This window comes from Megalobrama amblycephala, linkage group LG3, assembly GCF_018812025.1.
Source record: "Megalobrama amblycephala isolate DHTTF-2021 linkage group LG3, ASM1881202v1, whole genome shotgun sequence".
Classification (NCBI taxonomy): Eukaryota; Metazoa; Chordata; class Actinopteri; order Cypriniformes; family Xenocyprididae; genus Megalobrama; species Megalobrama amblycephala.
The window spans coordinates 46257382-46282920 of record NC_063046.1 but is presented as its reverse complement, the minus strand read 5'-3'; the positions used below and the strand labels follow the sequence as shown (position 1 = coordinate 46282920).

The following is a 25539-nucleotide window of genomic DNA, read 5'->3' as shown; positions in this document are numbered from 1 at the left end:
ATCACAAAGTCTCTAAAGAACTTTGCATCATGGTTGCACTGAAGCTTTGATTCTTGTATATCATCTTTTTTTGCAATGAAATATGAACACGAATGTTTATTCTCATAATACAAACTATATTTCTTATATTTTGACTTTAGTGCTCACAGCTGAGCCTTTATTTCCAATATTTTGTCATAATGTCTTGTTATGGATCATCTTACAATTGCAACAACTTCTAATGAGGCTGGTGCTGCAGGACCTTGTTAAACTATAATCCATAGTTGTTTATGTCAGGGGTTTTCAATCTTTCGATGCCACGTCCCCCAAATATGATCGAGGGAACCCCATCTTAAAATTTAAAAACACATTTTATATGTATAAAGACCCAACTTACACAGTGCAAATTAGTCTTATAAATATGTTAAAATATTATTTTGAAAATATTTAGTTCATCTTACTCTGTGGAATATATGACAAAACAATATTTTGTTTTGTCATAAAACAAAATGTTTTATAATATTTTTAATGGTGAATTTTACTGTATGGAAAACTGCTGATTAAATGTTTCAGAGTCTAGTAACTTTACTGATAAGCGAACACAGTGACAGTGAGTAATTGATTACTTGTGGGTGGAGAAATAGATGTAATTGAAATCAAGTGTTTTCAATTAGAATGAATTATGACCTGTATGTGATGATTTAGAGATACAAAAACAGTCTGTTTCATCATTGACAGATCCATAATACCAAGATATCCCATTGTGAAGTTCAGAACGTCAAGAAAAATAGAGTGTGAACTGAAGTTGCTGAAAAATCCCCACCACTAACACACAGACTGCTTCTCAATACCAGGTAGTCCAATATTATTTATATAAAATATTATTTATTGATATGTACAATAATATTTAATGAACAATAACGTCCTTTGGATCCTTTGGAGTGGGCCGTTAGCAAGCCAAGAGTCGCCAGCCAAGGCATGAAGGGAGGGATGCCACTGTCTTGTCTAGGTCACCAGATGATATGTTGACGTCTACAATCAGGAGACATTTCTTTTCACAATACAAAAACAAACATGCACAAAAATACATAGGCAACATTCTTAAAGAATATAAATTCTTAGGGGGGATTTCTTTAAAAATGAAAAGCAAATATATCTTCAAAAATCATTTGTAGCTGATCTTAGGCTCAATACCATAAACCATTCGTGGAAAATGATTTTCTTCAAATCAATCCGCCAGCTTGGGTTTTTCTGCAGGAGGGATCGAATCAGGTAGCAGCATTCTGTTCAGAACGATGGAAGAAAGTCAGATTATTACTTTAAACTTTACACCTTCTGTCTTTGTATTAAGCTGTAAGATCTTGTATGATTTAAATTATAATTGGTCTTCTTTGTTGTGATGAATGCCATCTTACTGTTTGACAAGCCAGGCTCAAACCAGACGTTGTCATCAATCCTCTGAAAATCTATGGGTTCTGGAAAGCGTCCACAGACCAGCAAGAATAAGAGCACTCCCAGAGACCACACAGTAGCTGGTTTACCGTGGTACTTGCCCTCTGTGAAGTACTCAGGTGGGCAGTAATCATCTGTGCCTGAAGGAAAGAGATTGTTTAATGGGTAAGCTTGAAATCCCGCAGCATGTTTTCTTTGTAAAAAAATATCTGGTGTTATTTAACTTAAAAAATGCTGCTTCAAAAGTGAGATATGGTTTATATGATACCAATTTAACTTGTCACTAGAACTTCTAAAACTAGAAGTCTAAAACTACAGGTTTGATGCATAATACATACCACAGAATCTTTCATAGCTAGATTCCTGGAGGAAATCCCCACAGCCGAAGTCGATCAGTTTGACCTCAAGTGTTTTGGTGTTTATTAGCAAGTTCTCCAACTTAATGTCTCGGTGGAAAACTCCACGGGAACAGCACATGTGAGCGGCCATTGATGCCTGCGTCATTATAAACCGTGCTGTGTCCTCATTGAGGGTGCCGCCGTGACTCTCCAAAAAATCCCAGAGATCTTGGCAGTGTGAGGGACGCTCCAAGATCATGATGTATTGGTCAGGTTGGTCCTGCCAGTCCAGCAGCTCAATGATTTCTGGAACTTTGGGACCCCTGTTAGCAAGGATCAACAGGCCGACCTCTAATGGAAGGGGTGCGGGATGACCAGGCTAGAAGAAAGATCATGAAGAAAGAAGGTGCTGTCAGTGTGTTTACACATTTTAATCTGAAAACAGTGGAAGAACAGTTTAGAGAGTGTCGCATACTTACAATGGAGATGTATTTCATGTTTCGTGGCTTTCTGGCGATTTTCACAGCCACCTGGTCAACCAAAAACAATTGTTACATTTCCAACATGTCAAGTACACTAAATAGTGAAAATAATAAACACTAAAAGGACTTGAAATGGATATAGTGAGACAAAACAATTTGTTAGCTAAATATTGTAAGGAAATGACGATACCTCAAGGTCATCCTCCAATCGTTTCCCTTCATAAACAGATCCGAATCCTCCTTTACCAAGCATTCTGCCGATTTCATACCAGCTCAGAATGTCGTCTGTTAAAAGATGAATCATTTAGTTGACATGAAATGTCAAGCATGGACAGCAGTGAGTGAAATGTTTGAGGTTATGGCCGTAAACTCACCCTCAGTTGTCACGTCCCCCCTGTTGTGAACTGGTTCTGGACTGACTGGACTGAGGAGGACTGGAGCTGGAGGGGTTTGATCCTGTTGATCTGCAGGAGGAAGGACTTCAAGTCCACTTGAAAGAGGTTCCTGAAGACCATGATCCTCTAGAGCACAGGCGCTGTACTGTAGAGAATTCTGGTCTAAAGCAGGGAATGTTAAACATTAAAGTTCCCATTAATGGATACTAACTGAACATTATGTAGACTTCATGATGTACAGAGCTCTAGTAAACAGAAAACAGTTACACATTTTCAAATGGTCATTTGATTTACCTTCAGCACTTCTCAATTGATCTGAGCTGCCGCTCCAGTCACAGAAATGACGAGACGGCAGCTTCTCAAAACCATCCGTCCTCCTCCTCTTTCTCACTGGCATCTCAGTGTCCTCACCAACACTAACGGGCTGATGGTTTTCAGCCGCATCGGTGCTGGATGTTGTACTCTGATGGGAGTCGTACACCTGAGCGCTGTGAGAACTTCGTTTTCTCTTTCGGCCATTGTTAAAAGATGTCCGCTTAGGTTCATCTGTGTTTAAAGAAATATGAAATGTGCTGGAATAAACATCTGATCATGGCTTTGATCTACTGTACCTTCAACTGATTTTTGATAAAACGTGTGATGGTGTGGATTTTTAGCATAATGAATGACACTTCATCCTAAAGAACAGAAAAATTCACCCTAATTTATGAATTTCCATTAATGGACACTCATATCTAGCAAAAAATGATGTACAGATTCTCAAATGGTCTCTGGATTTACCCTCAGCGTGTCTCTCACTAACAGCTGCAGTGGTCTGATCCTCCACTTTCTGACCCTGACCTGAACTGCAGCTCCAGTGAAGAGTGAGCAGCTCTCCAAAACTACTCTTCCTCCTCTGGCTCTGCTCACTATCACTTCCCTCACTAACAGGCTGATGATACGCAATGAACAAAAACAGCAATCAGGGTAGGTGCCGACATACATTAGAAGAGATTTGACCTCAAATTTCTTCTCATATCACAAAGAACATAAAACAAATGCACAAAAAAAAAAAAAAAAGATTTAAAAATCTTCCAAATATAATGATATATTCAGAGTCATTTGTAGCTTCTTAGACTCAATACCTCAAACCAATTCTTAGTTGTTATGTCCACCCTGTTGTGATCTGGTTCTGGACTGAGGTGGACTGGAGCTGGAGGGGTTTGAACCTGTTGATCTGCAGGAGGAAGGACATCAAGACCGCTGGAAAGAGGTTCCTGAAGACCATGATCCTCTAGAGCACAGGCGCTGTACTGTAGAGAAATCTGGTCTAAAGCAGGGAATATTGAACAAAAGCATGTTTCAATCAATAATAGTCGTTAAACATTGCATACTCAAATTATGGTGATTCTTCAGTTTTAAAATTTTAAGTTTTATTTTTTAACATAATATAGTCTAGTTTTTTTAAAACAAGCCTTGTTTAAATATTATGATTATGTCTTGGAAAAAAAATCTGCTCATTGCTTTGATCAAACTCCAGTTGTATTTTGATAGAATGTGTTTTGGTGTGGATTTGTAACATATAATGACACTTCAATGACATTCTCAAATGTTCATTTGATTTACCATCAGTACTTCTCTCATGCGCAGCGGTATCTTGATCTGAGCTGCCGCTCCAGTCACAGAAATGAAGAGACGGCAGCTTCTCAAAACTCTCCGTCCTCCTCCTCTTTCTCACTGGCATCTCTTGTTCCTCAACAACACTAACGGGCTGATGGATTTTAGCCGCATCGGTGCTGAATGAGGATGTGCCGCTGTAAGAGTCGCACACCTGAGCGCAAAAACTACGTTTTCGCTTCAACATTGCCATGATAACAAATGTTGACTCGGGTAAACTCAATACGAACAGCAGAAGAGACAGCAACGAGAAGACTGAGAAAACTGAGGAAATGTTTCTCAAATCAGCAACACAACGTTCTATTTCATTGTGACGTGATTCTGAGTGAAGCTTTCGAACGCGCGTGAGACTGAACTCTTCTCACAGCTGAGAAATGATTCCTTTCCTATTCTTGCTAAAATTATTATTTGTTATATAGGTATATTTAGGAAAATATTTCTAATTAAAACATCTTAACCCAAGGGTCTCACTTTAATCTTTAGTTTACCCCATTTAAATGAATTCCTGTGTCCATTAACAAATATAAAAACTTACAAAATACAACATAAATTCACAGACCACTATTATCCATTCATAAAACTGAGATCATTTAAACTCAAAACAATGTAGGTTTAATAAAAAAAAAAAAAAAAAAAAATCAGATTATGAAATGAAAGGATTAATAATAGAATAACCATCAAAAATGAGTTAAGTGACATAATGATATCTCTGGTTAAGTGGAAATTTAATTTAAATTATGTACAATATAATTGCTTAAAACCTACAAATTTTAATTAAAAGTATAGCTTATTTAAGCATTGTACATCCAAAGTGCATAAAATAGCTTTGTTTTTAAATTTAGGGAGTTAAACTTGACTTCTCCTTTTAGTTGTTTTGAGTTAAATTATGTTTTTATGTTTCAATTATGTTGTTGAAACTGACTCATACCTTTTCTTAAACAATAGTTGAAAGGGTTGAAATGTGATGTTTATTGTTTTATAAAAATCACACTTTTCTGGAAATTGAGAATCACATTTTTTTTTTTTAAATAGAGATCAAAATTCTCCCAGGATTCTGAATAGACAATTAAACAAAATAACATGTAATTTACTAGAGGTTATGACAAAATGTTAACTGTTGTAATCTATATAAAAAGTATTTAGTTAGGCTACTTTTAATGCATTTTTTAATTGTTATGCATGATTCAATGACTCACACAAAAAGACTTGTTTCATTACTGGATGAATCTGTGATTTTGAACGAATCTCTTGATAAATTATTCAATGACAAATGCATTTTTAAAATATTCACTTGTCGCCACCTACTGGTTTAACAATGTAATTGATACAATTTTTATTAGGGCCCAAGCCACTCAGCTGCAGGGCCCTTTTGTTTTTCTAAGGAGAACTATCTGTTTGGGGGCCTTAATGTGCTCAAAAACTCTTGAAAATTGGCAGACACATTGGAATCTGCGGCCATTAGGATGCCGCAAAGGATGGGACCCAGGCGTGGCGGGGGGGGGTCGACAGCGCCCCCTTGAATGGTGTCCGAAAACTTGGTCCATATATCAAACATGCTTGCATGTCTTAGTATGAAACTCGGTACACATATAGACCTCATCGGTGTGTTCCAAGGCAACGAATTTATGGCGAGAAAAGGGAAACAGGAAATGTGTTATAACTTTTGCATACATTGATTGATTTTTATGAAACCAGCTGTGTGCTCATTGTAGGAAGCTGATCACATAGATGTGACTATTGTGAGTCAAAGTTATAGTGCCATCAACTGGCAGGAAGAAGTGTGTTACTTTCAAAATGCTTTAAGATCACCCTCTAATTTTTACCTAATTTGCTTCAAACTTCATTAGAATAATGTCAAGACATAACGAATGTAGACCTGTAAAAACATTTTTAATATTTTTCAAACACTGTTGCCATAGCAACAGATCAAAATTCAATATTTGTTTTGGATGGGTTTGAGACACTTAGCATGCTTCAAATTGCATAAAATTCAACTCATATGTCAGAACTGTCATCCAGTAGACATGGGCAAAGCCTCAGAAACAGGCAGGAAGGAGGGCCTCTATAGCGCCACCTTTTGAAAAAAGTGGGGGGTTAGTTTAATCTACAGTCACCAAACTCGGTACACATATTATTCTCATTAAGCCGGACAACTTTCTAATTTACAGTCAATTAGCTCTGACCAACAGGAAGTCCGGTATTTTGGTCTGAATGTGGATTTTTTCACCCCCTCTCTGTGATACCCCCCCCCATACACACACACACACTCCCCCCACTCCCCCCTCACTTCCTCAGTCTGACTCTTTCTCTGTGAGTGTGTGTGTGTCTCTACTTATTTTGACTATACTTGTGATGACCTGTCCTCACTTATTTTGTGGAATACTTTCACAACCCACTAGTGAGGACATTTGACTGGTTCTCACTATTTTAAAAGGCTTATAAATCAGCCAAAATATGTTTTTATTTAAATCTAGTGATGATACATGTTTCTGTAATGGGTAGGTTTACGAGTAGTGGTTGGGTTAGGTGATAGAAAATATCATTGACCCCTTTTTAAAATCAATGGAAGTCTATGCAATGTCCTCAATAAGACAGCAGTACAAACGTGTGTGTGTGTGTGTGTGTGTGTGTGTGTAATTTTATTATTGATACCACACATATTGAAATTGAATGAAAGCATGCTTTTGGTGCATAAGATTGGTGCACAAATGATAGTTCAGGGAGGTCTAAAAACACATGAAGAGATGTGTTAGAATAATACAACATCAGCAATCACAGACATTCGCATTAGACTGGATTAGATTTCTCAGAGCACTGTGGAGTTTGAGAAAATAACAGTAAATAATTTGCTCTGGAAGTTTTATAGAGGCTGTCTGAGAAAAACATAGACATAGCAGATTAGGATGATATTCTGCACTTATTTGGACTCGACCTATGACATTCTATGACATGAAATTAATCTAAATTCAACAACATCTCATGGATGTGGCTGTTGTGGTTTGTGATCATATGGGCACCAGCTGCTGCAGTAAATGTGGTGTATTCAAATAACTTTGACATAGTCCTTTTATGTTTACCCCTTTTAAATGCCTATTGCCCGCTGTGCACAGTTGCCCTGAAGCCACCGGGTTGGCGGTACCACGGGGCTTGGGCCCGCCATCGCTGCTTGCAGCTATATTTTGAATTGTTATACTTTCAAAAGATGATTTTGATCGCTACCACAGACATCAGTTTCAGTTTTTATATCCAAATATATAATCTTTTATCTCATCATTTCTGCGGTAATTTGAATTATTGTAAGACAGAAGTAATGACTACGCGGTTAAAAAGACTGCTTGTGAAGCTTTTTTATATATATGACAACTGCTCTCTCAGCAGCAGAGCCAACACAGATCTGAATGTTCAATGTGATTGTACTTGTCAAAAAAAAATAAAATAAAAATCACATACTTTGAAGTCACTTAAAATGTCCTGAGCTGTTTAATTTGTGATGTCTGTTTTTTTTTTCCAAACCTCCCAACATTTGGTATCTTTGATATACAAAGTACAAACATACAACATTGACAGTGAAGTAAAAAAAAAAAATTAATCACAAAGAATTAAAAACAGGTTTTCTTATTTCCTTCTAGCAATGGAACTTTTATATGCAAAGTGTTATGTCATTTGAAGAACTGAAATCTCACTGAAATATATACTAATAAAGGCCTAGTGTGATCACACAAATGTTTATTGCATGGCAGTGCATTGTGTTGTTTATTATAACATCCCCTCGACCTCAGGCTCCAGGGCCTCTGCGCTGTCCTGGAGATCGCTGGCTGCCTCTAGGCCCAGGCTGATGTAGTGGGCCTCCTTGCTGGCCTCCAGTGGTGGAAGCTCAGACAGAAGCACTTTGAGGCTCTGGCCCAGCTCTCCAAAATCTGGCCTCTGAGAGGGATCTCTGTGCCAGCAGCTCAACATAACTTCATATCTGACAGAGAAAGAGTCAAAGGAAAATGTAGAAGGAGTCAAGGAGAGTAGCAGAAAAAATAAATCACGAAAACACTACAAGACTGAATCATCTCTGGCATCTCAAGAATTCATCTTCATAGGCACATTACTGCTTTGACTTTGATAAGGATTCCTAGAACAGACCTAAACTATTCTTATAAAGCCTGACTTCATATTGTCTGTCTTGCAACAGCCAATTCTGTTTAAAGTGTCCCTATTATGCCTTTTTTAAGGTTCCTAATATTGTTTTGGGAGTCTCCTACAACAGGTTTAAATGCATGCAAGGTCAAAAAACACTTTTGTTTTCTTATAATATACATTTAATTTCACCTGAGTTTTCAATCTTTTGTAAACGATTCGTTTGAAGCAGTTCAGAGAATCACTCTCTCTAAACCCCTCCTTTCTGTGAGCCTACACTGCTTTGATTGGTCAAATGGCCCAATCCTTTGTGATTGGTCTACTGCGCGCACCGTGCACCCATTGCCATAACTGAATGACAGCTATCAATACGCAAGATATTGTATACAATGTATGGACAGAAAAGATAGCATCGATTTTGATATCATTGTTTAACATTACTACTAACTAGTTAGGATGCTATTACAATACAGAAGGAGCTCCACTCTACTGTAATAATAACACAGAGGAAAAAAATGTTGTATGTTGTAAGCACAAACGTGAATAGCTGATAATGCATTACACTTTGTAAACAAAAGTTGTGCTCCATTCTCGATCATTACTCCAAGTAGTAAGACAGACTAGCTAAATTAATCGACACATTTTTAGACAATACTGGACCCACATCTGAATAGCAGAACTACAGAAACGTGAGTTAGCCAGTTAGCAGGAGACATACTAGGGTGTGCGTTACACAACATAACATACAAAACTACGAATTTTGAATAATCACTAGAAAATATAAACATCAATTATTAATCATACTTACAGGTTGAGGAGCAAGCTGGTCCAAATAAACAGAGCATTGATCCAAATTTTAAGATTTCGCGTTTTGCGAATCCTGCGTTAAACTCCCCGAGGTTTGAGAAGCAGTCGTCAGTAAAATGATGGGAACACAACAAAAGATTGTACTGCGAATTAATTTTCCCTGGCATCTGCGCAAGCAATAAGTGGGCGGCAATATGCTAATGTTTTGTTGTGACGTCACAACGAAACGGCTTGGGATTCGTTTTACAAATGACTTGTTTGACTCTAAGTCGACTCTTACTTTTGAGAGACAATAAATTTATATATGGTACACTTTCAGATTTAAAACCTTGCAGGATGTTTTCATTCACAAGCTGTTACACACTACAAGGTAATTTTCAAAAATCCATAATAGGGGCACTTTAACAGTCCTTCCTGTTAAACAGAATAGTCTACTAGTTTATATATTTATATATTTTGTGATGATTTGATGAAATATAAGCAAAGTGCTTACAATTTGCTATCATTGTCCCCTTGTCTGAGACGGTGTCCTTTTTCCAGGAGGTCCAGGAGCTCATGATTGGAGACACCTGGATAAGGTAGCTTCCCCCTGGATGTGATCTCCCACATGGTTATTCCAAAAGACCACTGTGAGACACAAGGAACATCACAGCTGATAAAATTGCTTGAAGGTTGTTGGTGGGTGAATCTCACAATACATGCCCGAGTTTTATATATTATATATATTTTATATATAATGATTTAAAAAATAATCCTCTTTATAGGACCATTTCCACCCAAATAGTTTGTGTAATTTTAAATCAAAATAATGCTTTTAAAATTTGTTTTGTTTAATATTCAAAATATAATTTCTAAGTTTTGCTTCTGCTTTTGGGTGATGTACACCATGTTCTTGACAGGTTTTGTGAGATTCAACAGTGGTGAATTTGTAATAACATCCATTACCTATTTCACTAATTTCTACAATAAATAAATAAATAAGAAAGAAAGAAAGAAAGAAAGAAAGAAAGAAAGAAAGAAAGAAAGAAAGAAAGAAAGAAAGAAAGAAAGAAAGAAAGAAAGAAAGAAAAGACAATGTCATCAGTAGTATATATTTAAAGGTGCCCTAGAACCAGTTTTTACAAGATGTAATATAAGTCTAAGGTGTCCCCTGAATGTGCCTGTGAAGTTTCAGCTCATAAAATATCAAAATATAATATAACCTATAGATTTTTTTTAATTAATTTTTTTAACTGCCTATTTTGGGGCATCATTAACTATGCACCGATTCAGGCTGCGGCCCCTTTAAATTGCACGCTCCCTGCCCCCCGAGTTCTCGACTATAATACAGTGTATAAACAAAGTTCACACAGCTAATATAACCTTCAAATGGATCTTTACCAGATGTTCGTCATGCATGCTGCATGCATGCTTCGGATCATGTGAGTACAGTATTTATTTGGATGTTTACATTTGATTCTGAATGAGTTTGATAGTGCTCCATGGCTAAAGCTAACATTACACACTGTTGGAGAGATTTATAAAGTTGTGTTTATGAATTATACAGACTGCAAGTGTTTAAAAATGAAAATAACGACGGCTCTCTTGTCTCCTTGAATACAGTAAGAAACGATGGTAACTTTAACCACATTTAACAGTACATTAGCAACATGCTAATGAAACATTTAGAAAGACAATTCACAAATATCGCTAAAAATATCATGATATCATGGATCATGTCAGTTATTATTGCTCCATCTGCCATTTTTCGCTATTGTTCTTGCTTGTTTACCTAGTCTGATGATTCAGCTGTGCACAGATCCAGATTTTTTTTTTTTTTACTGCTAATGTGTGAACAGCTTCCAACAAAACTTTAAAAAATGAGAGGCTGTCTATGAAAGCCTGTTTATGTGAAGGACTCGGGACGTTTTTGCCAGGAAAATCAGATGTGACGTTTGATGACACATGCACTAGGGTTACAATGTTAAGGTTAATGCTGAAAGAGCTATTCTGTACTGTAATGTCAATTTGTCATGCAAAAAAGGGATTAATTCAAAATAGTCTCACATAGCCACATCTATATAGTCTATAGTCTCAGATTTATAAATCAAACTATCATAGCAGTGTAATTTTAATTAGGCTACTTCATCTGTCGACATGGTGAATTGCAGAACTTGTACAAACATATCCACATCGCTATGATCAGATGCTTTTTTCTGTTTTCACACCGTTGTCATTTTTGTTTTGTTCATTATTGAGAGGAAAGTGTGCAGCACAATTACATATTCATCTAAACGTCACTCTCAGCAGGATGCCGTTGGGATGTTTAAGTATATCACTGCAAAGGTATTTCCAACTTCTTTAATCTTATTTATAAGATAAGAATAAAAACTTCATTGTGAGTATATCAGGGCCCCGAATCACGTTCAGTCTCTTGTACGTGCATGAGTGCGAGCAAAGTCGCTGGCTGCAGTTCACTTAACAGCCACCAGTGTCACTAATAACAAGGATTTCTGTATTCTACAGTATAGCCCCTTTAATCCTGTATTGGAAGCATAAATGGGACTGACCACATCACTCTTGGTGGTGAATATGTTGTCAGACACACTCTCTATTGCCATCCACCTTACAGGCAATTTAATGGTCCTGTTCTTATGCCTATAGTAGTTAATGTAATAGATCTTCTTAGACAGGCCAAAGTCAGCCACACACACGCGCAGGTCATCTCCCAACCTGTGAAAGTGATTTCAGCATTGGGTGAGTGTGGGGAGAAAAAAAAAAGAGATGTGGTTCATTAGGAGTGGCTTCTCAAAGACAATGGAAGTATTAACAGGATGTTGTTGTAAAATGTGCTCTGTGTTGCCCTCCTGTGGACTCACATGCAATTGCGGGCAGCCAGGTCTCTGTGTATAAAACCCTGAAGGCTGAGATACTCCATTCCTGCAGCAATGTCAATCATAAAATGCAGAAGTCTCTGATAAGGCAAACACTGGAGAGAAGAAGTCCAAGTTTAAATGATAGGTACATGGTCAGATTTGTGGTTATTTTAGTGTTAAGACTTAAGAAGAGGGACAAGTCTAGAAGGTGTTGCAAGTTTGTTTGTTTTTCTCAGTATGCGAGACTCACCATGGGAACATCACCAAGGCGGGTTGCTTTGAGGAAGCTGTGTAGGTCTCTATGTTTCATGTATGGGAGAATAACAAGTGGTACAACGATGGAGGACTCCGGATTCCGCTCTAGTACAACACCCGGTGTCAAGCAAGTATGAAATGAGCTCATAAAATCTGTTAATCTCCAGAGAAAATCCATGATGGACAATTTAACGATAATACTGTTTTATCCACCTTATTTTGCAACATGGAAGTAAGTTATTTTCTGTGAATGTGCCAGACTTATTCCGATTCATTAGCCGCTAAATGGGCTGTGTTCGAAATCGCCCCTATACCTTCATTCACTATTCCTAAATTACTCCACTAATATAGTTCACTTAAAAGAGTGAATGAAAACGAGTGAGTGAATTCAGACACTGAGTGTGCCAGAAGGACTGCCGATTTTACTGTTTAATAATTATTTGAAACTTAGCAAACTGGCAGCTCCAGTAGTTAAGAAAAGATTTATCTTGAACTCTGTCATGGAAACTTTGTATAAACCTTAAAGTCCCCCTGAAATCAAAACTGAAGTTTTTTAGCTTTTAGTATGAATGTGTTAGCCTTAAGGTTATGAATAAGCTGGTGTGTTCCAAAACAATGGCAAAACTCACATTTAGGAGATATAAGCATTCAAAACATACAGTCTCTCACTTTCGCTAAAATGGATCACGGATTTTCATGACATCACATCGCACTTCAGTTTCTCGTCAAATCTTCGGTCCAATCAAATGCTCTCTAGAATCTTAAGTCCCGCCTCCTCCTACACTCTTACAGACGCTGAAGTCTCACCCGAAATCGGTCATTTTTTCACACATTTACTAGTTTCTACATGGTGAATGGCACATAGTGCACTATAGAGAATGGGGAACGATTCAGACAGTTTAAATATGCTTTCCTTTGATGCGAATGGAGTCCGTTTTCGCGTCACATGAACCGCAGCAACGCGAGCAATCTGCTCCGGTCCAGAGACACGAGAGGACAGAGCGGATCATATGCGTGAGTCGCCACAGACCACAAAAGTTATCGGACCCATTTGAATTCTGCACAGAATGCTGTATATAAGCGATATAAAGGACATTATGAGGAGAAACGGTTAGAGATTAGAAGGAAACAGATGTTTTACAGAGTCTAACGGTTCTGGCGAGCTGTGGTAGGCCTATAAACAAAAAACTATTGCCCATTTTTTAAAAAGGGGCGGGGCTGTTCGATATATCGCCCTGTCTTCCTGTTTCATTTGAAATTACATCAACACATTGAATAATGCTGCACGTTCCAACACTCTTCAGTGGGCCTTTAATTAAACAATTTAATAATCGATTAAAATGGAATTTATACCTGTATGATATTACACTGTAGCCATGTTGGACCAGCGGCTTGGAAAATGGATGATTCAGCTGTGGGGACCATCTTCTGGTCAGACGTGGGAATTAATTTGCCACGACCATCACAGGACCATCACATCATCAGGCATAACATTATGACCACTGACAGGTGAAGTGAGTAACACTGATTATCTCTTCATCACAGCACCTGTTAGTGAGTGGGATATATTAGGCAGCAAGTGAACATTTTGTCCTCAAAGTTGATGTGTTAGAAGCAGGAAAAATGGGCAAGCATGGATTTGAGGATTTGAGCGAGTTTGACAACGGCCAAATTGTGATGGCTAGACGACTGGTCAGAGCATCTCCAGTGACATGGACTCTCAAGGCTCATCGATGCACGTGGGGAGCGAGGGCTGGGCTGTGTGGTCCGATCCAACAGACGAGCTACTGTAGATCAAATTGCTCAAGAAGCTAATGCTGTTTCTGATAGAAAGGTGTCAGAATACACAGTGCATCACAGTTTGTTGGGTATGGCGTTGCATAGCCGCAGACCAGTCAGGGTGCCCATGCTGACCCGTCCATGCCGAAAGCACCAACAGTGGGCACGTGAGCATCAGAACTGGACCACGGAGCAATGGAAAAAGGTGGCCTGGTCTGATGAATCACATTTTTTTTACATCACGTGGACGGCTGGGTGCATGTGCGTCACTTACCTGGGGAACACATGGCACCATGATGCACTATGTGAACAAGGCAAGCCAGTGGAGGCAGTGTGATGCTTTGGGCAATGTTCTGCTGGGAAACCTTGGGTCCTGCCATCTATGTGGATGATCCTTTGACACGTACCACCTACCTAAGCATTGTTGCAGACCATGAACACCCTTTCATGGAAACGATATTCCCTGGTGGCCTCTTTCAGCAGGATAATGCGCTCTGCCACAAAGCAAAAATGGTTCAGGAATGGTTTGAGGAGCACAACAATGAGTTTGAGGTGTTGACTTCGCCTCCAAATTCCCCAGATCTCAATCCAATCGATCATCTGTGGGATGTGCTGAACAAAAAAGACCAATTCATGGAGGTCCCACCTCGTAAATTGCAGGACTTAAAGGATCTGCTGCTAACATCTTGGTGCCAGATACCACAGCACACCTTCAGGGGTCTAGTGAAGTCCATGCCTCAATGGGTCAGGGCTGTTTTGGCAGCAAAACTGGGACCAACACAATATTAGGAAGGTGGTCATAATGTTATGCCTGATCAGTTATACATAGATGCCTCATTAGCGGCTGTTTCTATGGGCCACTATATTTAAGCCATCTGCATTATTTAAATGGTCCATGAACATTCGAGAATAAGTTGACTGTACACCTGGAACCGTAGTTAGACACATATATGAATATCTACTATATCTGCAATAGTCTTTAGCAGATGATATTGCTTGATGAAGGCGTCAGCTAACTAGGGCTGTCAATCGATTAAAAATTTTAATCTAATTAATTACATACTCTGTGATTAATTAATCTAAATTAATCGCATACATAATTTTTGCTGTGAAAGTATTAAATATTTCAATTCAAATGAATCAATGCAGGGTGCCCTACCCACGTGATCTGCAAGCCCGATACTGACAATAAAGTACCTGTCACTCTCACTGTAATTCTTTCTTGCCCTCTTTGCAAAAAAAAAAAAAAGTGATTTTATAGCTTTGTAAGAGAAGATGCTTTTTTGCTAAACCTGAAAAGTATTAAAAAGTAGCATTTAGAAGTTATATTAACTAATAAGATAATTTTCTACCATATACAATTGAATGCACCTAGATCACAACAACTTGCTTTGTTCTGGTTTCACCTCACTCCAGTCTAAACTAACTGATTTTATAGGTAGGCCTAATTTACTACACATTTTCATTTAAATAACCTGAAAATACTGTGGATTATTAAAGCTAATTTTACTCATTTCAGAGTTGTTCGAGTAAATGATTCATTATAGACCGTGTGGACAGATCAGTTGTTTGTCATGATTCATTAAAATGAATCTGTTCAAATGAGTCATTAGGTCGCGAATCGGACATTAGCGGACGTTGACACGTTGCGTGCGAATTTAAAAAAAGATTTGTCAACACAGAAAACACTTCACCACTGGATAGGATTTTCTTTTTGTTTACTGAAAGTGTGGTTTATGTAAGCTGCACGTGCAGGGCGCCTGTCAGAGAAGATGAGGTGATGTTCTTCTGAGCACCCAGCGGTTATTCAGGAAAAACATTCTCCGAATGTGCCTCGTGAAACATGGATTACGAACTTTTAGCATTGTGTCAGTTGATTTAGATTATTATGTTCGAGGTAGAGAGAGTGCAAAGACGGTGCTTACTTTGAAGAAGAAGAGAGCTCGCGCGCACGAGGGAGCAGCTCTGCTCGAGTGCTCGTTCTGTCCGTCAGTGCAGCAGTCGTCTCCCTCCTTCATTTTCTGTTCATTTTACAGTCGAATGGTGGCTAGAACGGCTCCAGGTTCAAAGGTCAATACGGAATGGATTAATCTGCGTTATTTTTTGACAGCCCTACAGCTAACATGACCATAGTTTAAAACCCTGTAATATTGAGTACATAAATATAAAAACACAAACAACACATTCTCACCTGTGAAAGGTAATCTTCGGGAATTTAAATATCTGTGGTTTTTACAACCAGAAGCTGCTGCACAATGTAACTTGTGGCATCATTGATTCTTACTCTGATGACACACTGACCGTCCAAGATGGCGGCCCATAGAAACAGACAGTAATGAGGCATCTCTTTCTCACCCCCCACTCTCTCTATAGATATAATATGTCTAATGTAAACAGTAAAACAATTTGTGTTACAAGCCAGTGTGCTTATAATTACCACAATACATATTAATATCGAGTAGCATGTTCAGTAGAGCTAAACATAACTGCAAGCGAATAGCACCGGAAGCCAGACACATTCTATTTACAAAAGGCCGCACCCACTCTTACATGAAAAATAAGGTGGATATATGTACAGTAAATCTAGCTCACCCAAAATAAATAAATAAAATAAAAATTGCTAATATTATTAATTCAGTCAAATGAAAGCAGTGAAACTGCTCCTTTAAAGTGATCACTGCATACTGCATGACCTTGACTGTCTGCTGATTATCACAGTATTGGAAAGATGCCAATTACATTATTACACAGAGTTGCCATGATCCATTTATTTCTTACAATGGTACAATCCGCCTATTAAACGTCAGGTCAAAGACAAGCAGGAGGTAAAAGTCAACCAAATCACACTGTATACTGTGCAGCTACAGGCATCACCAGGGGAACTTGTGCAAGTTCACACTTTGCACTTGGACAGTCCTACAAGCCACAGATGACCAGTTGCCATGGAAACATCTGTGCCATTTGAAATCAGGTTATCCAAAATGTTCCCCTCCAGGCTCCAGCTAGATATAAATTATACATTTTAGCCTAGATATCAAACATTAAATAATTTCATTCAAGAAAGACATACCAAGCAATTTAACTACATTCGGATGATTGAAATGCTTCATGATTTCTGCCTCCTTGAGGAAGGACTCCAGATCTTCTTTATTGTGGATTGCTTCTACAATTTAACAGGAAAGTTTCATTACATTACAGCATGAACAAGGTTGATTTAACTAACTGTGTAAATTGCACTGTCTATAGCTAGTACTTATTTCTAAATTAACACTTTTTAATTTATTATCAGAAACTTTCACTGTTACTTGCTCTCTGCACTATATACACACACCTTTTGAGGTTTTCACAGCCACTCTGATATCTTGTCCTCTTTGTGGGGAAAATATGCCTTCATAAACAGCCCCAAACTCTCCTGCAAATGGAGAAATTCCAGTGTAAGAATCCAAAATTCATTTGCAGAATGAAAAATGACACTTAAAATAAAATGAAAAATGAACTTAATGTAATTAAAATAATTAACTAAGAATAGATATTAATTCTTTCCTCGCCATTGACAGAATTTTCCAGCTTTCCTTGTTTTTACTGTTATATGGTAACAGAAGTAGAGAATATCTGGATCAAAACACAGGTGAGAAAGAAGCAGAAACAAGCAATAAAAACTGCTTATGCATGTTGTGGTCTTTGAAAAAAATAATAAAAAAAAAAACCCCACGATTTTTCCTCAGCTTTTTCTTCAAAATGTTGCTTTATGAAACTTACCCACCTTCAAGTGTTATAAATATATAAAAAGAAAACGTTTTCTTTTGATATATATAGCATGTTCAGATATTTATACAGCAAAATATTCTGGGAGCCATGAAAATTTTGTGAAAATGATCAGAAACGCTGGTGGTGACTGGCAACTTTAAAAAAAAACAAAAAAAAAAAAACACTGGCGGGGAAAGAATTACAAAAAAAATGTAAAAATAAATTCTACAATTTATATGAATGTATATGTGAAAGTGTACACTACCAATCAAAAGTTTCAGATAGTATACGATTTTATAAAGTTTTTAAACATTGAAGTCTCGCAAAAAAGCTCTTAGGAAAAACATTTCATACAACATAATCAGTTATTAATATTTAATTGGTTCTCTCGTTTTTTGCATGTGTTCATGATTTCTTTGTATATTTCAATGTGTTAACACAAATAAAAAAAATTGACTCCAAGCAGAACTACGCATTATGCTTTCAAAATCGTAAACTTAAACTTGAAAACTTAAAAACATTTTTAATCATTTGAATAAGGGTGCAGTGTCAATTTTCCTATGCCGAACATCACTTTTTGCCACTACTGTATGTGTAATACTGCTTACAAGAGACTTAGAGAAAATTTGCAAGACCCAGAAAAAAGAAAAAGGTGTGATCAGTGTGAGAGTCAGTTTATACCTTTCCCAAGCATTCGGCACATTTTCAACGTTGTACGTTCGACCAGCACGTCTTTAAGGCCACACAGCATATCACTCATCCCTTCCAACATCTGAACTGATACTGACAGACAAACAGAGACAGGGAAATTGGAGAGTTAAGGATGAGAATAATGTCTGGACTACTTATAAATAAACCAGTTAAGTAAAACATGACAGGTACTGTCTCAAACTGTGCTCAGACTTGCCAAGATACCAAAGTATGCAATCAAAATTTATAGATTTCAATATGAACATCGTTGAAAAGGAGCGGGGCTGCATAAGATCTACCGTCTATATTAAGGTATCCATATTAATTTTATGGTTTTATACTCTTAAGGCCTGTTCACACCAAGAATGCTAACTATAAAATAACTATGTTAGCGTTCACACCTGCAGTGCAGTTTTGTGGTCTGCGGCGCTGGATGGATTCTGATTGGCTGTCAATGTTTTATCGTTTATCAGCTAAAAAATCATTCTGAAAGTGATTCATTCCAACCATTTTGTTTCTCTGTGTCATTATCGTTAAAATATTTTTAAAACTATATTTTTATTGTTATCGTTATAATTCAAGGCCTTGTGAACAGGCATTTACTGTATGAAAACTGAAAACATGTAAACATTTCATGACATTTCAACTATTTTAAATATATAATAAGCAAAGATGTAATAATGTCAAAGTTCCCTTGAAAGGTCCCTTGGTTAGACACGTTTTCTAAAAATATAGAACGATGTAAATGCATGTGGAACTGAGTATTTGATGAGTTGTGAGAGGTTAGAAGGTCTAGATGAAAGTGTAGAAATGAACTGAAGCAGTGACTTATCACTCAGACTTACTTGTGCTTTTCTGCTGAAGTGGGACAGTATGCAGCTGTTCATATCCACAATCATGCTGAGATGCTCCCTTTCCATGTGTTGTACTTCTAGGAGGACAAGGCCTATATTCTCCACTCTGATTTGCTTCATTATTGCTGCCCACCTTATAAGCTGCGTGGAAATCATTATTTTAATTGTGCGAACACAACTTGACAGCTGTAATCTCAAAAACTTTGAGTTTTTTTAGGGATTTGCAAGACCCCAAATTATACTCGTACTGTATACCAAAATCTTTTTTTTTTAAATTTTTTTTTTTTGTTTAAATAGAATTGTTTATATTGTTTCTATTTATATTTCTTAAGAATGTTTAGGAAAAACATAACTGAACAATAACTGAACAAACTGATGTTCTGAGTTATGAAAGAGCAACATTTATACATTTTAAATAACATTTATCCCAAGTATTCACATATTATAAGGAGGTTAAACAGAAGAAGACTCACTATTGACTAGCTCGGACTCAGCTGTGTTGTTTAGGACGTCGATATCGAGTCGCACCAGAGCTGGATATGAGCTCAGTTTCTTGACCCCCACTGAACACACACACTCTAATCAGTAACAAAACAGTCAATATATTCTATACAAACAATATTTTTTATATATATATAATCAACCAATCACATGCTTCCCAGGTCAAACTGAACATTTCTTTGTCATTATACAGTGTATACAATGTACAGTGGGTACGGAAAGTATTCAGACCCCCTTAAATTTTTCGCTCTTTGTTATATTGCAGCCATTTGCTAAAATCATTTAAGTTCATTTTTTCCTCATTAATGTACACACAGCACCCCATATTGACAGAAAAACACAGAATTGTTGACATTTTTGCAGATTTATTAAAAAAGAAAAACTGAAATATCACATGGTCCTAAGTATTCAGACCCTTTGCTCAGTATTTAGTAGAAGCACCCTTTTGATCTAATATAGCCATGAGTCTTTTTGGGAAAGATGCAACAAGTTTTTCACACCTGGATTTGGGGATCCTCTGCCATTCCTCCTTGCAGATCCTCTCCTGTTCTGTCAGGTTGGATGGTAAACGTTGGTGGACAGCCATTTTTAGGTCTCTCCGGAGATGCTCAGTTTGGTTTAAGTCAGGGCTCTGGCTGGGCCATTCAAGAACAGTCACGGAGTTGTTGTGAAGCCACTCCTTCGTTATTTTAGCTGTGTGCTTAGGGTCATTGTCTTGTTAGAAGGTAAACCTTCAGCCCAGTCTGAGGTCCTGAGCACTCTGGAGAAGGTTTTCATCCAGGATATCCCTGTACTTGGCCGCATTCATCTTTCCCTCGATTGCAACCAGTCGTCCTGTCCCTGCAGCTGAAAAACACCCCCACAGCATGATGCTGCCACCACCATGCTTCACTGTTGGGACTGTATTGGACAGGTGATGAGCAGTGCCTGGTTTTCTCCACACATACCGCTTAGAATTAAGGCCAAAAAGTTCTATCTTGGTCTCATCAGACCAGAGAATCTTATTTCTCACCATCTTGGAGTCCTTCAGGTGTTTTTTAGCAAACTCCATGCAGGCTTTCATGTGTCTTGCACTGAGGAGAGGCTTCCGTCGGGCCACTCTGCCATAAAGCCCCGACTGGTGGAGGGCTGCAGTGATGGTTGACTTTCTACAACTTTCTCCCATCTCCCGACTGCATCTCTGGAGCTCAGCCACAGTGATCTTTGGGTTCTTCTTTACCTTTCTCACCAAGGCTCTTCTCCCCCGATAGCTCAGTTTGGCTGGACGGCCAGCTCTAGGAAGGGTTCTGGTCGTCCCAAACATCTTCCATTTAAGGATTATGAAGGCCACTGTGCTCTTAGGAACTTTAAGTGCAGCAGAATTTTTTTTGTAACCTTGGCCAGATCTGTGCCTTGCCACAATTCTGTCTCTGAGCTCTTCAGGCAGTTCCTTTGACCTCATGATTCTCATTTGCTCTGACATGCACTGTGAGCTGTAAGGTCTTATATAGACAGGTGTGTGGCTTTCCTAATCAAGTCCAATCAGTATAATCAAACACAGCTGGACTCAAATGAAGGTGTAGAACCATCTCAAGGATGATCAGAAGAAATGGACAGCACCTGAGTTAAATATATGAGTGTCACAGCAAAGGGTCTGAATACTTAGGACCATGTGATATTTCAGTTTTTCTTTTTTAATAAATCTGCAAAAATGTCAACAATTCTGGGTTTTTCTGTCAATATGGGGTGCTGTGTGTACATTAATGAGGAAAAAAATGAACTTAAATGATTTTAGCAAATGGCTGCAATATAACAAAGAGTGAAAAATTTAAGGGGGTCTGAATACTTTCCATACCCACTGTATACAGTGTCTCATTACATCTCTTATAGTGATTATATACTGCTTTTACAAATATTTAGTATAAAGTTAGGATGAAATTACTATTAACCCAGAGATTTTGAAATATTGAGACTGTTGTAAATGCATAAACATCTGGATTTCCAAAGAATTTTACCTGAGCTTGTAACGCCTTACAAAGATAAATAGAGCAGCGATGAGAATGAGAAGAACCAGAAGGCCACACAGTACAATAGTTAGGACAGGAGACAGTCTGTGTGTGGAATTAGCTATTGTGACAGGAAAGAAATCAGGACTGGAATCAGTTTTTGGAACAGGACTGGAATTGCCTTTTAGGCCAGGAGTGGCCATTGTAGTGAATGGATCTCTTCCTGTAACACACACATAAATATAGTATGTTGCCTTATAAATTAATAATACAGAGTGGTTGCATTTACAGTACTTTTGCTGTTGTAAATTTAATTCTTCAAGATCAGTTGTCATTTTAGTAAGAAGTCATATTTTGAATATAAGTTCCTTATAGGAACAGTTTAGAGAGAACTGGGCTTAATGTCGTGCCATGAAACAGAAGTTGCTTTTCTTCCCTATACTGTGATGTACATCAGAGTGAAACGGCTTCTTGAACAAGAAAAAGTATTCGATTTTTTTCCACGGGAAATTAATTGGATTGTTGGGGGTTGCTATTGGTCGATCTCATGTGAGTGACAGGTTGCTCTGCCCCTGTGCTTGTAAACACGTCATCAAAAAGAGAAGAGATATATGAGGGCACATTGATTAAAAAAAATAATTTTGTGTACTACAGATATACTGAATACTGCAATATTACATAAAAATTTTATTTCATTTTTACTTAAAAAAGCATAGTTCATCCAAAAAGATTGTCATCATTTACTATAACCTTTACATGCATACTTCTTTTTTCACTGAAAAGCAACATCACCAAAAAAAAAATTCATACAATTTTTTCTTGCTTGACAAGCCACTTGACTCTGATATAACTGTTTCATGACAACTTCATTTATGTTGAGCTATAGAAGAATTCTAAACACAATTTGTGCTTGTGTTTACACAAGATGCTTCACTAATCATTGTTTCACCTGTGCAACTGTTTCCATCTGTCTGGTATCCTGCATCACATGACCCCTGCGGTGGACCCCACGTCCCATTTGATTGACACTCCATCTCCACAGAACCGTTCAAACACACTACTCTCCTTGACCTTCCTGCTGCCGTTTCTTCAAATTCCATTTGGTTCCATGCAAATGTTGGACATTTCATGAAGAACAACTGGATCGATGCAATGAAAGTACACTTACCGCTGTAAGAAAATCCCAGGTAAAAGCCATTCTCAGTGATGTTTCCCAAATAAAGGCCCTTAGCATGGCTCAGGTTCTCATCCTGAGGAACAGCATTGACAGGAAATGGATGCTCAACTGTTCTGCAGAGAACAGGTCTTTTTGGTCTTCTAAAGTACGGATTCTGAGTTTGGTTAGATTCTTGCACATAGATATAAAGAGGCTTCTGGTCCTCTTGGGCAAAACTAAGGTCCAGTAGAAGCTCCTGGGCATCTTGTTTGGGGATCCAGTTGGTCCATAATGTTTTGGTAATGTTATTGAATTTGGGGTTACAAGCTTTGTAGATAGAGTGTGCATAGTCCTTTCCAAGCTGCATTTGTGTTTCCTTCCACTTACATTGGCCAAAAGAGAAGTGAATCATTATTTTGATTAATTATTAAACATTTACCTATATTAAATTATTCAAAAAGTAACAGAGATGACAGTTTATTTAGCCTTTAAATATACTTGTGTTCAAAGTCACACACAAGGACACCATGCATTTATTATAGATAGATTATTACAGATGTTTCTTCATATACCCTGTCAAATATAAAATAAAGTTATTGGATTTTTGATTTTAGCCTATTACAAAACATTTAGAATTGACTAGCCTTTCATCAAGTCATTGTTTATATTCATAAGGAACAAAAAACAAACAACAAAAAAAAACACCCTTTTTGTGGAAGGACTCAAATATTACATAAAAAAATATAAAATGTAAAATAAAGAAACTGCCACTTACAGCTTTTGGTGATGAAGATGTCCATTGTAGTCTGCTCTGTTTGCTTGAATCAAAGATTTCTTCTAAAAATAAAATGCACTTTTTTATATAGTTATTTCATTTCCATAATAAGCACACTGATGTGAAGCCTCAGTCTTACCTCTGATTGGTGTCAACTGTGCTGCGGTGACAATTGTTGTGAATGGAGACTCAAGCAGGGGATCCAAGTGCAGCGTTTATTTAGTAACAAGAGTGGTCGTACAGGCAGGGTCAAAACAGGAGCAAACAGGAACAGTGAGGAACAGGCAGAGTCGTAGTCAAGGGACAGGCAATGATCAGGACAGGCAGCAACGGGTCAAAAACAGGGAACAGGCAGTAACGGCAACAGGGAACAGGCAGACAGGGAATACAGGAAAACGCTCAGAATTGTAACAACAGTTAAACAAGACTTCGCGGTGAGGTGGTGTGTGTGAAAGTCCTTTATAGTCCTGGTAATGATGTGCAGCTGGGTGTGGTGATCAGTGTGGAGTGCTAGGCTGTATGTGGCAGCAGGTGATTGGTGGAGTGAGTGCATGTGATAGGCAAGGGAGGATTATGGGAAATGGAGTCCGGAGTGAGCATGAACGTGACAGGAACAGATGGTGATCGTTACATAACGCCCCCCTCCCGGAAGGCGCGTCCTCGCGGCGTGAAAGGAACAGCTAGGGAGGGGGGGTGGGTGCATTGGGGACCTGCATGCAGACAAGAACAGGGTCCCCAATGCAGGTCCATGCACTCGGGCAGCCACGGAGGGTCAGGAGCCATGGGCAGCCACGGAGGATCAAGAGCCACGGGTGGCCACGGCGGGTCATGTGGCTCGGGCGGCCACAGCAGGTCAGGTGGCTCGGGCAACCACGGCAGGTCAGGTGGCTCGGGTAACCACGGCAGGTCAGGTGGCTCAGGCAGCCACGGCAGGTCAGTTGGCTCGGGCAACCACGGCAGGTCAGGTGGCTTGGGTAACCACGGCAGGTCAGATGGCTCAGGCAGCCACGGCAGGTCAGGTGGCTTGGGCAGCCACGGCAGGTCAGGTGGCTTGGACGACCACTGCGGAACATAGTCCATAGTTGACCCCAGCGGGTCAGAGTCCATTAGTGGCCATAATAAATTGCAGTCCAGAGGTGGCCATAACAGTTCAAAGGCCCATGCCACCAGTGGTCGGGCAAGGACCCCACCCACAAGCTCCCCACCCTCAGGTATACTGCCCCCCCCCAAAAAGTTCTTGGGGATTTCAACGGGGTATGTTCGGGCTTGTGGGCAAGGAGTTCGGGTGGCTCTGGCAGGGCAAGACGCTTGAGGCACTGGCAGCGCGAGGAGCTCGGGCGGCGCCGGCAGGGCGAGGAGCACAGGTGGCGCCGGCAGGGCGAGGAGCACAGGTGGCGCCGGCAGGGCGAGGAGCACAGGTGGCGCCGGCAGGGCAAGGAGACTGGATGGCACTGGCAGGGCTAGGAGCTTGGGCGGAGCAAGAGAGGCCTCTGGAGTGGTCTCCGGGCCCCCAGTGGGTTCTGGGAAGTTCTCCGAGCCCTGACGGAAGAAGGAAGCCTTTTTCCTCCTCTTTCTCCTCTTACGTGGAAGAGGTGGTGGCACTGTGTTTACCTCCTCCGTGGACACTGCAGTGGGCGCACAAGCTGGAGCAGGCTCTGGAACAGACTCCCTGGCTGGCACGGATTCACTGGCTGAAACAGACTCACTG

The 25539-nt window shown here is 39.0% G+C and overlaps 3 protein-coding genes across 5 annotated transcripts; all 3 read right to left on the bottom strand.

Annotated features, from left to right (window-relative positions):
• Positions 1-608: 608 nt before the first annotated feature.
• On the bottom strand, positions 609-5077 carry LOC125264175 (aurora kinase A-like). Its single transcript, XM_048183391.1, has 12 exons — positions 4252-5077; positions 3827-3955; positions 3771-3781; positions 3427-3577; positions 2941-3192; positions 2626-2808; positions 2442-2536; positions 2249-2299; positions 1770-2148; positions 1395-1571; positions 1174-1262; positions 609-1011 (listed from the first exon to the last, which is right to left on the bottom strand). The coding sequence occupies exons 1-12, from the start codon at positions 4493-4495 to the stop codon at positions 985-987; spliced, it is 1788 nt and encodes a 595-aa protein (XP_048039348.1). The 5' UTR covers positions 4496-5077; the 3' UTR covers positions 609-984.
• A 1521-nt stretch (positions 5078-6598) lies between these two features.
• LOC125265454 (tyrosine-protein kinase Mer-like) lies at positions 6599-12222 on the bottom strand. Its single transcript, XM_048185690.1, has 4 exons — positions 12093-12222; positions 11784-11946; positions 9728-9861; positions 6599-8269 (listed from the first exon to the last, which is right to left on the bottom strand). Exons 1-4 carry the CDS (start codon positions 12170-12172, stop codon positions 8059-8061), a joined length of 588 nt encoding a protein of 195 aa, XP_048041647.1. The 5' UTR covers positions 12173-12222; the 3' UTR covers positions 6599-8058.
• Positions 12223-15976: 3754 nt separating this feature from the next.
• Positions 15977-24744, bottom strand: LOC125265453 (ephrin type-A receptor 3-like). Of its 3 annotated transcripts, none has more exons than XR_007184262.1 (8): positions 23971-24744; positions 23832-23893; positions 21910-23438; positions 19888-19977; positions 19406-19555; positions 18552-18653; positions 17455-17535; positions 15977-17286 (listed from the first exon to the last, which is right to left on the bottom strand). XR_007184262.1 is itself a non-coding variant. In XM_048185688.1 (8 exons), exons 2-4 carry the CDS (start codon positions 23466-23468, stop codon positions 19905-19907), a joined length of 906 nt encoding a protein of 301 aa, XP_048041645.1. In that variant the 5' UTR covers positions 23469-23893; positions 23971-24744; the 3' UTR covers positions 15977-17286; positions 17455-17535; positions 18552-18653; positions 19406-19555; positions 19888-19904. The 3 variants fall into 3 exon arrangements, 1 of the variants encoding a protein (XP_048041645.1); XM_048185688.1 differs by having other exon boundaries at positions 21910-22123; positions 22850-23893; XR_007184261.1 differs by having other exon boundaries at positions 23832-24744.
• Between the last annotated feature and the right edge of the window lie 795 nt (positions 24745-25539).

Coding starts and splice junctions, on each gene's coding strand:
- LOC125264175 (XM_048183391.1), bottom strand. CDS start 4,495: ATGGCAATGTTGAAGCGAAAACGTAGTTTTTGCGCTCAGGTGTGCGAC. Junction 2,300..2,441: donor GATTGGAGGATGACCTTGAG/GTATCGTCATTT, acceptor TTGGTTGACCAG/GTGGCTGTGAAAATCGCCAG. Junction 1,263..1,394: donor TGAGCCTGGCTTGTCAAACA/GTAAGATGGCAT, acceptor CGTTCTGAACAG/AATGCTGCTACCTGATTCGA.
- LOC125265453 (XM_048185688.1), bottom strand. CDS start 23,468: ATGATTCACTTCTCTTTTGGCCAATGTAAGTGGAAGGAAACACAAATG. Junction 22,124..22,849: donor AGATGGAAACAGTTGCACAG/GTGAAACAATGA, acceptor TGTGTGTTACAG/GAAGAGATCCATTCACTACA. Junction 19,978..21,909: donor GTAAGGCGTTACAAGCTCAG/GTAAAATTCTTT, acceptor GTGTGTGTTCAG/TGGGGGTCAAGAAACTGAGC.
- LOC125265454 (XM_048185690.1), bottom strand. CDS start 12,172: ATGATTGACATTGCTGCAGGAATGGAGTATCTCAGCCTTCAGGGTTTT. Junction 9,862..11,783: donor TCACCACCAAGAGTGATGTG/GTCAGTCCCATT, acceptor TGTGTCTCACAG/TGGTCTTTTGGAATAACCAT. Junction 8,270..9,727: donor GGGGACAATGATAGCAAATT/GTAAGCACTTTG, acceptor TTTCTCTGTCAG/ATATGAAGTTATGTTGAGCT.